This window comes from Anabrus simplex, chromosome 8 (genome assembly GCF_040414725.1).
Source record: "Anabrus simplex isolate iqAnaSimp1 chromosome 8, ASM4041472v1, whole genome shotgun sequence".
Taxonomy (NCBI): Eukaryota; Metazoa; Arthropoda; class Insecta; order Orthoptera; family Tettigoniidae; genus Anabrus; species Anabrus simplex.
In genome coordinates, this window is record NC_090272.1 from 98,458,999 (window position 1) to 98,473,051 (window position 14,053).

The 14,053-nt window shown below is 41.2% G+C and overlaps 1 protein-coding gene across 1 annotated transcript in view; it reads left to right on the forward strand.

Moving 5' to 3' along the window:
• LOC136879166 (repetin) overlaps nucleotides 1-14,053 on the forward strand; it is a 171,853-nt gene that overhangs the window by 146,494 nt on the left and 11,306 nt on the right. The window contains exons 3-4 of the mRNA XM_067152926.2: nucleotides 2,477-2,766; nucleotides 12,713-12,865. Coding sequence (XP_067009027.2) covers nucleotides 2,477-2,766; nucleotides 12,713-12,865 — 443 coding nt within the window. The remainder of the gene's footprint in view (nucleotides 1-2,476; nucleotides 2,767-12,712; nucleotides 12,866-14,053) is intronic.

The window sequence follows — 14,053 nt, forward strand, 5'->3', positions numbered from 1 at the left end:
AAGCTCACAGGCGCGCGCCTCTACACGCACGGCCAACTCGCCCGGTGACCCGGATTGTTCATGGTTGACAAGCTGATGAGTATATCATTATACACTGAGTTTCTCTCATCGGTTGGCCGGCAGGTACGCCCAGCTTAGCTGCCTCCCGTTGACTCATCACTTCCCGCTCCGCGGCGTAGCAACAAGAACTGCACTTCGCTCACGTTATCCATGCATGACATGAGATAACAATTAAGTTAAGAAGTAGGAAAATCAGTACTTAAGAATTAAGGAAATAAGCTCGTACCTTATGACAGGAGATGTTGGAAATGTTCTCCTGCAGCCACACATTTCTGGTATCGTCTTAGGAAACTCCCAGTCACAGAGATAAGTTCATCTTCCGTAATTGATGCTATTTCTCTCCGGTTATGTTCTTTCAGTTCGTCCATCGTTAAAATCTGGGGACCGTGACGGTCATAAGTCCGTACTGATAACACGGTCTTTAAACATTTGCTCAGTTAAGTTTAATGTGTCATTAGTTGTATGCGCGGTGGCAGAGTCTTGCTTAAAATATCCATTTCGACAGTCAGTGTCAACTCAGTGTCAAAAAAGGGTTTGAGCATATTATTCCTGTATATTTTTGCATTAATTGTGCCATGAAAAAGAATAGATCCTATAATTCTGTATCCATTCACTGCGCACTATACTCCGATCCGTTCGTCATGTAGAGGAATTTCGTATAAGCGATGGGCGTTTTCTCTGCTCCAATATCTGTTTTCTATGTCGAAACATACCTGTGTAAATGGAACCATGCTTCGTCAGAGCGTGGATCAATTATTTCATCACGAACGTTTCTCATCATACAATTACTGAAACGCACCCGCTCACCGTGATCACGTGGATGCACTTTGTGTACTGCAGTTCCCTTCTATGGTTTCAATTTTAACATATCCGTAGTCCGCCATACTGAGCTCTTCGAAATTCCGGTTTCTTGTCCAAGTTGTCTTAGGGATTTCGTAGGCGTCTGCTCTAATCGTTCTGCGATTTCATTTATTTTTCCCTCATTTCGCTTCTTATCGAGTAAAGAATCAGTTCCTCTCAATTTGTTTACGAGTTTCCGCACGGTCTCTCTATATGGAGGGCGTACACCTGGAAATGTGTTACAAATCGCCTAACGACCTACCTGCAAAACTGTTTTCACATAATTATCGTACATAAATACCCTTTCCACTACCGTGTACACATGTAGAGGCATTATGAGAATTATACCCCGAAGTAACACTTCACAACTCGAGAACAGTTGGAGCGATAGATCAACACTTAATACACGTTCTAAGCACGGACCTAAACTGCGAAGTGCGGGCATCACCATGCTGTCTCTGCGCTGTGTAACGGGAAGTGATGACTCAATGGGAGGCAGATAAGCTGGGCGCGCCTGCCGGGCAACCGATGAGTGAAACTCACTGTATGAACCTTTAATATATAATACTGTAGGAGCGCGTAAATACGTCATGCAGCATATATTCTTACAGTGCGAAACGGTAAGGTGCGTTTTCCTTTACGCATAAACGTAGGAAAATGAAGGGGGTGTATTCTGCCCGAAGGAAGGTCCGAACCTCCGCAGAGGTGTGCCTGAGCCGGAGTTTACGAACGGTAGGGTGGCCAGTTCTTTTCCGCTCCTCCATTCCCTTACCCCCACCAACAGCGTGCGGCAACCCATCCAAATCTTGACTACGCCCAATGTTGCTTAACTTCGGAGATCTGACGGGATCCGGTGTTTCAACACGGCTACGGCCGTTGGCTAGGAAAATGAACACAGTAAAAATTGTTCTGGTGGAATATGTGTGGCTGGGAGACTTGACCAGTCTTAAGAAAAATAATGGATGGGAAGAACATTGTCAGATATGTGGCACTGTTCGCGCAGCAACGAAATTATGTTTCCTGAGGGCTCTGGCTATTTGGTATGATGATGTTCCAAGGAATGGTATGCTGTGATACTGTACGTCTTGTTTTTGGTGTTCATTTTCTTGAAATGGTTTTTCTACTGTTTTCGTGATATATCCAGAAGTCGGTGATTGTAAGTTTTAGTGGTTTCCACGATAACAATATTATCAACAAACCTATCAGCATCTCAACATAGACAGATCAATTTCTAGTACAAGTCAACCTCGTATTACAGGAATTAATATAAGAATATTTCCAACAATACCATTAGTATTAATATTTTCGTAGGCAGTTAATAAAATGTTATTGAAGCAATATACTGTGAAAATGTACTGATTTTTTGGGGTAGGAATTTGTTATCGATTTTTATGCTATGAAAAAGAGTTTTCTTTAAATGACATTTAATGATTAATGTATTGCTTAGAACCTGGGAGTAAAGTTACATTTTATACAACTTTATATAATGACGAAGAAGAATAATTTTCAGCCTAACTTGTACTTGAAAATTTCAATTATTGTTTTTCAAACATTAAATGAATTTTCTCCATTTTAGCTGATGTCGTAAGGATTTCACACCAGGGACAAAAGCGATCGGTTGCCACTTCGGGTGTTAAGGCCTCTAAGACCTCTCAGGACCATGCACAAGTCCACGACCATTACTCGCACAAGAAGGGCTCGGAGGGTAAGGAAAAACAGGCTGTCACTCACGCAGAAGCTGGAGGAAAGAAACACAGCTCTGAGCAAGGAGCCAGTCACCAAGCTGGACATCATGAGGGCCACAAGGGGCAAGTTGGTCACAAATACAACGGAGGTGATCATCAAAAGAAGACCGGTTTCACTAAGGTAAGCCCATCATTGATTTATCCCATAATTTATATAAAGAGAACATAGTTGTGAAGTACGCTCCAATTGGAGACCTCATAAAGCGTTAAATAACACGAGAGTACAGTTTGGCGTGAGGTCTTGTGGACAGCCCCTCAAAAAACAGGGTCACACAGACATTTTTGGGTATAGGACAGCTCCGATTCTCACGGTCAACGGTGGTCATCTGTCCACCATCTTGAAGCCAAACTATTTGAACCACCATCTTTCTTTTTGTGCCGGGCCGAGTAGCTCGGATAGTAGAACGCTGGCTTTTTGAGCCCAACTTGGCAGGCTCGGTCCTGGCTCAGATTGATGGTATTTGGAAGTGATCAAATACATGATAACTTCATACATTTTTAAGTCGCCCACATATAACTGACATTCTGAAAGTTTTATTCTTTGCGGTAAATTAATGAATATGATGAAAAATAATGGACCTACGTTTGATCCTTGAGTAACATCGGAGGTAGCTATGCATTTATTGGATTTATATTGATTATAAAAACCGTATTGCCGTCTACCGTTCAAGTGTGATGCAACCAAGTTTAATAGCAGTTCATGGAGGAAAAAATCAGAGAGGTTTAAAATTAATATATAATGATTTTTTTCAATTTACAGTTTTTTATTTACGCCGCACCGTCACAGATAGTTATGATAGCGACGATGAGATAGAAAAGGGCTAGGAGTGGGAAGGTAGCGGTCAAGACCTTCAGTTAAGTTACATCCCCAGCATTTGCTTGATGTGAAAATGGGAAACCATGGAAAACATATTACGGGCTACCGACAATGGAATTCGAGCCCACTATATCCCGAATTCAAGATAATTACGTGATGTTAAGGCCGGTGTTAACTTGCATAGACCACCTACCGTAGTTCTTGATATATTACTTACTAACATATGTTGGTTTGTTCTTTCTTTCACGTAAAAGCTATGTGACAGATAGACATCACATTTGGCAAGCTTATAGCTGATAGCTTTGGTTAACATATAGGCTATTTACTGTCATGCTGCCGCCTAAAGTTAGAAAGAAACACAATGAAGTAATTAAGAGGAAAATTAACGTCTGGCAACTCTGAAAGTTAATCCGCTGCCTAAATGGTTAGTACCATTAAATGGAGCCTATTAAGTGGACTTAGAATTCAGTGTTCTACAAGACAAGTGTATACGCATTTTCTTTCCAACATTCTCCTAGGGAAAATCTTTTTCTGTGATTTGGGGCATGATTCAACCTATGGAAACCAAAATAACGGGCGAACTCTTAGTCTGAAATGCAAAAGGAGCAGAAGTGAAGGATTTAGAATTTCATAATAATAATAATAATAATAATAATAATAATAATAATAATAATAATGGTTTTTATATCCCACTAACCAGTTTTATGGTTTTCGGGACAGAATTTTGGTCCACAGGAAATTTTTGTACGTGGTAATACATCTACCGACACGAGACTGACGTGTTTGAGCATCTTCAAATACCAACGGACTAAGTCAGAATCGAGCCTGCAAAGTTGGATTCAGAAGATCAGCGCTCTACCGTCTGAGTTACTCAGCGCGGCTAGAATTACATTTCGTACACAAATGCTCATACTCATTTTCTTCTTAACTTTTATGGTTTTGCTAAAAAATACGCTTTTACGTGTTAAAGGAGTATTTCGAGCCTTGGTCCTTGGTATCCTAGATAATGCCACTGGAACGTGGTTAACGTCCAAGCTGATCCCACACATATTCAATCAGGGACAAATCAGGGGATCTTGCTGGCCACAGCAGTACCTAAACATCACGCACACTGTTCATAGAGACACGCGCCGAGTGTGGACGAGCATTGTGTTCTTGTAAAGTGGCACCACTATACAGTCGCATAAGAGATAACGCATGAGGACGCAAGATGTACGTGACGTACCGTTGTGTCATCACAGCTCCCTCAATCACTACCGTCCGTAACCTGAAGTCTTACTCGATGAACTCCCCACATCATGACGCCAGGAATAACACCGCTGGACCTCTCCAAAACATTGGAAGAATGGGACCTTTTCCCCAGGTCGCTGCTATAGACTACTTGCAGAAGATGGTAGTGGAAGGGGTAGTGCAGAACCACGATTCATCGCTAAACACAATGCGATGTCATCCATCAGTAGTCCATGCTTCCCAGTCACAGCACTATTCCAAACACAGCTGTTTGTGCTGTGGTGTTAATGGAAGCCTACGCATGCGACGGCAATTCCCTAGTCCGACTGTTGCTAGTCTCCGACCAATCGTGCGGCATGACTCAGAATGTTGCACGGAGTCCATTACTTGTTCTCGGATGGCAGGCGCAGATGTGAAGGGGTTACAATGTGCTTGGTGCACAATACGGTGATCACCCCTTGTGGTGGTCAGACGTGACAACAAGTATGCCTGTCCTCACACTCCCATGCAGTCCAATATCAGGCCACTGTCACATCCGAATGCCTCACAAATCTGGATTTTGCACAATTCGACCAGTCGGCCAAATGGAGACCAACAATAAGATCCGTTTCAAACTCTGTCAGGTGCTGATAACGCTGTCTCATGAGTACGCGGCATCTTCATGCCCTTCACAATGATCACTCAACATCTGACGCTGTTCACGCCCCTTCTATACCCTACTATGCCTGGTACCAACACTAAACATGAGCGATACTAATGCACGTTGGCGACCGTTCTACGTGTCGCAGAGTATTGCATCTTTAATCATTTACATGTCCGCCGATGGTTTGTACGTGTTACATTGACATTTCACCATTTCTTGTGGGTGCTTCAATATTTTTGTCAAGCAGTATATAAAACTAAAACACAGGGATGGCTCCCAGGTGGGTTATTTCTCTATTACAGTACAATATAAACGAATGATATTTGATGCTTTTTCCTTACTACGGTTTCCTTTGTAGCTTCGAGATCGATATCCGACAACATTAGGCGTTCAGTAACTGTTCGTAGGCAACATTTTTTTGTTTCCATACCTCTACTCTCTACTTTTTATTTTCCACGGAATAGAGCTGTGAGCTTACATCCGGGAGATAGTGGGTTCGAATCCCACTGTCGGCAGCCCTGAAGATTATTTCCGTGGTTTTCCATTTTTACACCAGGCAAATACTGGAGCTGTACCTTAATTAAGGCCACGCCCACTTTCTTCCAACTCCTATGCCTTTCCTATCCCATCGTTGCCGTAAAACCTATCTTATCAGTGCGACGTAAATCCACTAGCAAAAAAAAAAGAGCTGTATAGGTGGATGAATTCGATTAAAAGCGGTCGAGGTATGGTTCTCCAGTCCGACATTATGTACTACAGCGAAGTGCACAGTTAGAAGAATGGGTTAAAACTGAAGCTAAGACTGAAGACCTCAAATACGCTCCAACTTGCTCGCCGACTTACCTGTACGCGCACAGAAAAATCAGTTGCCGACAGATTTACTTCGAGCCAAGGCTAAGACGGTTCAGGGTCGAATATTCTACCACACACGATCTATATTATTTGTCATCTTAGCGCTGCGCAGGCAAGACGGACCCTATATGGAGCCCGTAAGTTGGATGGTGGTTCCCAGTGGAGGAAATGCCACTGAAACTCAGCAGGCAGCGTCTGTTCTCCAGGTTAGGGGTGGCCTCATTGAAACCTAGCAATTAGGTTTAAAATGCATGGGGGTGTGGCTAGCCCATTGTAATAGTAGCCTATATGAAGCGTAGAAGTGGTGTAGGACAAAGGCAAAGATTTAAAAAGTAACCCTAAAGCGACGCGAATTTCTTGTGTCTCCAGGAGGAGCAAGAAATGATTGAAGGTCAATGGCCCATAGTCCAACTTAGCAGCTCTCTGGATAGGGGAGACGGAGTATGTTGCTTGCTTTACGTCCCACTAACTAAACTGACGATTTTTGGAGATTCTGAGGTGCCGAAATTCCGTCCCACAAGAGTCCTTTTACGTACCAGTAAATCTACCGATACGAGGCCGACATATTTCAGCACTTTCAAGTACCACCGGACTGAGCCGGGATCGAACCTGCCAAATTGGGATCAGAAGGCCAGTGCCTCAACCGCCTGAGCCACACAGCCCGGCGGACGGAGTAAGAACAAGAAGTATAGCTTTAGAAAATGTCTATCATACGTACTTTTTTAATACGGTAGATTTAGTTTGCATTCACGCGGATGTTAAGGGGAGGCTAATTCGAAGGATCACGTCTTCATTGAGTCTCGTCGAGGGAATGCCGTAGTCTTACTTCCGTCAGCTACGCTCACACTGACTCGCTTCGTGTACTGTTCTGTTCACATGGAGTGGTGGGACACTGGCGTTTATAGTCGTAATATTGAAAGATGCGTTCTGGCAGTTCTTACAGGGAAGACCGTTTACTGCTTGCCTGGGTGGAGGGAAGGGAAGCGTGGATGGAGCCACTGCAGTTGCCATGGAGATAAGCCTGCTAGTGTTGGTTCAAGTTGCCAAACATCTTAGAACAGAACACAGCGGTCTGAACGAACGAACAAGTGAGCCGAAAGCGACGGGAAGGAGAAAGGAATGGAAGAATGTGGCAACATCATAAAATGCTCCTCCCTCCAGCCCTATCTGTCAAAACGCTTCTTTTAATATAGTGGGGATAGTGTTGGTTACTGAGTGTATGCTTCGAAGCAGTGTACCGTTTCAGTCAATTGTGAATCGAATCACAGCAGTGGCGCACTCGTGGATCAGCGAGACAACACACAGTCCATTATCGGAACACCGGAAATTGACGGGAAGACGAACTTCCACTGCGGACGAGACGTAAAAAGCCATCACTCGCTTTAAGAATCATAGGCTTGTGTCTATATAGTGGACTCTCGCTCTCAGCTCATTTAAAAATAATACACAGTTCTTGAAAATAAACCTGAAATAATTCACGATGTGCATTATCTAATAATAATGTTATAGTTTTTACGTCCTACTAACTACTTTTTTGGGCGGTTTTTGGAGACGCGCACGTGCCGGAACTTAGTCCAGCAGGAGTTCTTATAGCTGCCAATAAATCTACCGACACGAGGCTGACGTATTTGAGCACCCTCAAATACCACCGGACTGAGCCGGAATCGAACCTGGGATTAGAAGGCCAACGCGTCAACCATCTGAGCCACTCAGCCCGGTGATATGTATTATCGTACAGCATGTTATTTCAGTACACAAAGTTTCTGTTAACTGTGAAAACCACATGTTAGTGTTTCAAATTTGAGATATGTCCGTTATAATAATAATAATAATAATAATAATAATAATAATAATAATAATAATAATAATAATAATGATAACTACTATGGGACCGAGAAGTCATAACCGATGTCACGCTCAGCAACAATAGGCCAGATATTATTCTAATCGATAAATCAAAAAGATCCGCATCCCTTATAGAAATTGCTTGTCCAAGTACCTCCAATCTGCAAACAACAATAGCCACAAAGATATCAAAATACACAGAACTGGCAATAGAAATACAACGCCTGTGGAAACTAGAATCAGTCACCACAGTTCCAATAGTAATATCATGTACCGGTGTTATTCCAAAATGCTTGCACAGCTCTCTGGCCGCATTAAACCTGCATCATCACACACACGTAGAACTGCAGAAAGCCACCCTCCTGAGCACTTGCCACATTGTGAGAAAGTTCCTAGGAACGACTTTTCCTCTGACTCACGCCAAACAGCATGAAGTTCCAGGCCGCAGTTCCAGTAATACTGAAGAACAGATTCCCAAAACGGGGACATAAGAAGTCCGAAGTTGTTTGTATTTATTGTATAAATGTATATGTTGTAATTATATCTGTTGTAAACATTTGTACATATATGTACCTGTAGTTTCATAATCAAGAGGGTGACTCCTTGCTTAGGCCTAGTCAGCCCATTATGTTACCGGCACAAGCCGAGCCTTCCTAAATTGATACTAATAATAATAATAATAATAATAATAATAATAATAATAATAATAAGGGGAAGAAGAAGAAGAAGAAGAAGAAGAAGTGCCGACCCCGCGGTGTAGGGGTATCATGCCTGGCTCTTACCCGGGTTCGATTCCCGTCCAGAACAGGGATGATTTTTACCTGGATATGAGGGCTGGTTCGATGTCCACTCAGCCTACGTGATTTCAGCTGAGGAGCTATATGACGGTGAGACAGCAGCCCCGGTCTAGAAAGCCAAAAATTACGAGAATTCGTCGTGCCGACCACACGACACCTCGTAATCTGCTGGCCTTTGGTCTGAGCAGCGGTCGCTTGGTAGGCCATGGCCTATCGGGGCTGTTGCTTCATGAGATTTGGTTTGATTAAGCAGTAGTAGTAATAAATAAATAAATAAATAAATAATATCCTGATCTACGAAACTTTTGTACTATAACTCAATAGAAAGTATCCGTGTACTGGACAAGTAGCTGCCTCTGTGGATCAGTGGTAGAGTGTCGGCCTCCGGATCCCAAGATAGCGGGTTCAAACCCGGCAAAGGTAATCGGATTTTTGAAGGGCAGAAAAACGTGCTTTCGACACTCCATATCGTACGATGACGGCATGTAAAAGATCCCTGGCGACACGTTTGGTGTTTACCCGACAACAGTAATTCAATCTCAGCAGTAGACGCCGTCCAAGAGAGTTTCGGTTTACTCCGTCTGCCATCTAGCAGGCCTAGAGTAAAATGGAACGTCGAAATTGACGAGCAGACAGCCAGTTGGCGTCAAATCGAAATGTCTGCACATGGTAGCTGAGGCCATACGATTATTATTATTATTATTATTATTATTATTATTATTATTATTATTATTATTATGATTATTATTATTATTATTACCGGAAAATTAAGTTTATCATGTATGTCATTTTGAAACAACTTTCCTTTTCTTCTTCTTCTTCTTCTTCTTCCTTTTCTTGTTTTCCTCCATTTTTTATGTGGATTTAGCCCAGTTTTACGGCCAGACTTACGACTCACTTGTTTTATATTATCATGTACTTATCTTCATATTTAATTTTGAATAGTTGATAGAGCTTTTAAATATCGGTGTAAAGCTTTTGTAACATCAAACGACTTTCAGAGAAGTGTCTGCAGGAGATATCTGAAAGGTGGATGATATGCGTAGGAAGGTGTTTAATAGAATGACGACTAGATGGCAGCAGTGCGCACTGCGTGTTGTTAATGCGGCCTGCCAGTACGCAGCTGCAACAGGAAGGGTGACTAACATAACTATCATGTAATGGATCACCACTGTATTGAGTCAGTAACGTGAATAGAATCAAATGAATCGAATCAGTAAAATTAATCGAATATATCATCACTACTGACGTTATCTCACGAGAAAGCTACTGGTTGGAATTCATATCGTAATTCCACGCATGCGTAACAGCGGGTAAATGCTAATATCAAAATGATTATTTCTGAGAGGTGTCAGACAAATAATGGACACTATTTATGTAAGTAAGTAATGGGGTGTTAATTTGGTTTTCCTATTTTAAAAATTCAAAATTCACTTTTCTGTATTTTTTAATAATGTAGGTGTTAAACTTTCCACACTTGCGATACTTTCGAAGTTATGGGCTAATAAAATTGGACATTACAGTGGGCGTCGCTCACGGCGTCTAGAAAAAATTGCTACACACTTCCTCGGACTCACACTCACTTCTCTGTATTACCCTCTAACGAGATTAGTAATGTTTTTTGGTCACAGATGGCAGCATATGCAATATTCTGGTGATTATATACGCGTGTCTTTTGTTCGTTGCTATTGTATTTGCACGTTCATTCCAGTTGATTGGAACAGATGCCCTAAAACTAAATTTCTTGGTAGGGATTCAATCACTATTGGAGAGTTAGATGCCATTAATGTTGGACATCAACAGAAATGATATTAGAGGGAATGGGCGTGGAAGCTGGATTCTGGTGCACTGCAAAACTTGAAAGTCGCGATATTACTCGAGTAAAAAATAGTAAATATAAGTACATGGAAGACAGGAGTAATAATATGAAAACAGCAAGCAGAAAAAGAAGAAGGATGAAGAAAAGGAAACTGGAGCACAGGATTATATATGGAATGTTTTAGACTTTTAAGTTGTATCACTGGCGTAATTTCGCATGGTTTTCTTTGAACACTTTTATCTGTAAATTTAATTTTTGACGACATAAGGTAAATTTCTCAAAAACTATCCAAGGGAATTAAATTTTCGACGATGTTTTATATCCTTTATAGATACAATATAATGAACCATCATTCCGATACCATACTTCAATTAGGAGAAAATTTCATAAAATGATAAACTTATAAGGGTTTAAGAATGAAGTTTATACATTTATCATTTTAGAAGATGCAGAAGTATGAAAATTACTCTTCATCAGATCACGCCATAGACACACCTCTTCAAGACTAGGAAGTTTCAGTGTTTTCATTCCAATACATTTCTAATAAATGTAGGCCTACCTGAAATGATACAAGATAAAGGTAGAAGTGGTAAAATTTAGGAGGTGTAAGTTAGTAGCCCTGTGATGTTTGGAACTGAAATCCCTTTTCTATTATCAAACATATGTATTTTGTACGTGGAATACATTTCAGAGACAATGAAAAGAATGGATTTTAAAAGTTGTCAGACCATTTGGGAGGTAACTAAGTTAACGCCCCCTTAAACTACATAGTGTATTATACGATTTCATGGACAATAATGTACAAGATAAGAGCGTTTGAACTTAGCACCACGTTGAAGGTAGCCTACATATTGTGTCGATCTGGCTCGAGGGGTTAAGGGATTAACAAAGCATACTCAATTTCCTACTGTCAGGAGTCAAATCCAGAACACTCTAAACCAAAGGCCGACATAGGTCCTACTGACCACACGTCCAAAGAGCCGGATCTTGCAGTATCTCCAAGGCTATATAAATGCAGTTGGTCTGACAACCTTCTTTGTGCTTTTAGATTGTGGCGGCAGCAAGGTGATGAATCTTATTGTTTTTAAGGGTAGAAACAGCTTTTTATACCATAAGAGAGGACGCTGATTTTGCGCTCGAGCAATGGAAAGGGCTATCAATAAATTTCGAGACTATTCAATTCTCCTTGCATCACAAATTGCATGCAATATTGTTCCACATAATAAATAATAGATTTAAAAAAAATACTCTATATTTACATACTGCAATATCTGTGAATACGTCAAAATTGTTTGTTGTTATGAAACATGTGTAACTGTTTGTTAAACCATCTTTCTAACTGAATTCCCTAAGGGGGTTCCTCCAGTTGTCACTAGCAACTAAATATCTAAATACTTGAAGGTGAAACAGACTTACTTTCTTAGAAACAGTCTTTTTTTTTTTTTTGCAATTCGTTTTGCGTTGCACCGACACAGATAGGTCTTATCGCGACGATGGGATAGGAAAGACCTAGGAATGGGAAGGAAGCGGCCGTGGCCTTAACTCAGGTACAGCCCCAGGCATTTGCCTGGTGTGAAAATGGAAAACCACGGAAAACCATCTTCAGGGCTGTCGATAGTGGGGTGCGAACCCACTATTTGCCGGATGCAAGCTCAAAGCTGCGCGCCCGCAGCCGCATTGCCAACTCGCCCGGTAGGGAACAGTATAATAACGATGTGTTTGCTGTAGCGGAAATGGAAAAAAGGCCTTTATCAGACCTATCAATAATAATCTAGGTTGAAAAGGGCAGAGTGAACTTCCACGTCTCAAGGAGTAAGTTTATCGGATAATCTGTTACGAAGAACTAAACCACGCGGAGACTTGACTTATCATTTCAAAAGTCCCATGTGTATTGGCTGGAATTCGACGATTAAAGATGTCCTTCTTCTACTATTACACCCCGTTCTCTTAATTTTAATGAGATCATAAACATACATATTTTCCTAATCCTTAATATAGTGTTACTCAATGCTCTATCACGTTTTGAGATTTCTCGATTTCTATATTCTTTGCTATGTTATTCAGGGCTACCACGGCAAGTACCACAAGGATGAGTACCACAAGCTAGATAAACACTGGAAGAACGCCAACGAGAACGGCCAGTACCAGAAGTATGGTGAACAGGGAGAGCATTTCTATAAGCAAGGTTCCAAACACAACAAGGGCGGTAAAAGCACGGTAAGTTACAAGGATTATTATCTTTGATAGAACTAGTTTGTGTTATCGTAAAATGAAAGGTGCCACAGAATGTCTTGATGTAATAGTTTATGCTGATGTGAGCGTGGGTAAAATCAGGTTTTGTCAGCTAAAATTAAAGATAAGTGCAAAAAAGATCCCAAAGTGATCTTCGATGAAATTAGGCTCCACTAGCATAAAAAATAAATCATCGTTGCGCCAAGAAAAAACCGCTATATGATCATATTTCAGCTTATAACTTTGACCAGAAATGTTCTGTGATCTAAGGTTCAGTATTGAATGAACTGTATCAACGAATTTTCGTTCTAAGTAATACATGTACTACGGGTCAGTATTCCTCCCCTCAACTTTGTCACATGATATTTCGAAGTGTAACGACAGAGTATAACTATCACAGAAGCTCTTTGCGTGATTTTCAGTAAAACTGTTAGTAAAACATTAAAGTTAGTAGAAGATCTTGAGCATATTCCCTTTATTCTTGGTGAGTTTTAAAATGATTTATGATGATGTGATGGTTGTTGTTTTAGGAGGTTAATCATGCCCTCTTTACACTAATCAGTGGGGAAGGATTCATATGCAAGATATGCTGGATCCAGGATAGGCCTATGTGCACTAAGAATAATACAATACGGACTTTTAAAATGACAGTTCTAATCCTTCAAAGGTATTTGCGAGAAAAGGGAGCGGGCCATGAAAGGCGTGAAAATGAAAGACTGCCTAGATACCGTCGGTGTCAAAAGAGTTGTCCAAGGGAGGTCGTGTAGGAAAGACAAAACTCAGAAGTCTGGTGCGAGTAATCGGCAGCAATAACAGACTGAGATAAACGCCCATACCCGTCACCCTATGCTCCCAAGTTAAGAATCCCTTGGTGTCACCCCTTTTAGCCGCTGTTTATAATGCGCAGCGTGGTTGCGTTCCACGCCGCCATCAAGCGAGGAGTAAAATCATTGACAGTTAAAATGTATGTAAATATGATGACAAGCACTGTAAGAGAAGGATTATGAGCTATACTGGCAGCAATCAGCAGTGACCGTGAATTCACAGAGATTCGCAGCACTACTTTACTGAAATTCTACTTCAACTGGCTGAATAACTAGAATAATATTATTGAAATCACCAAGGATCAGATGCAAATTCTAGATTCTAGATTGGTAACTGAAAGTTATACTT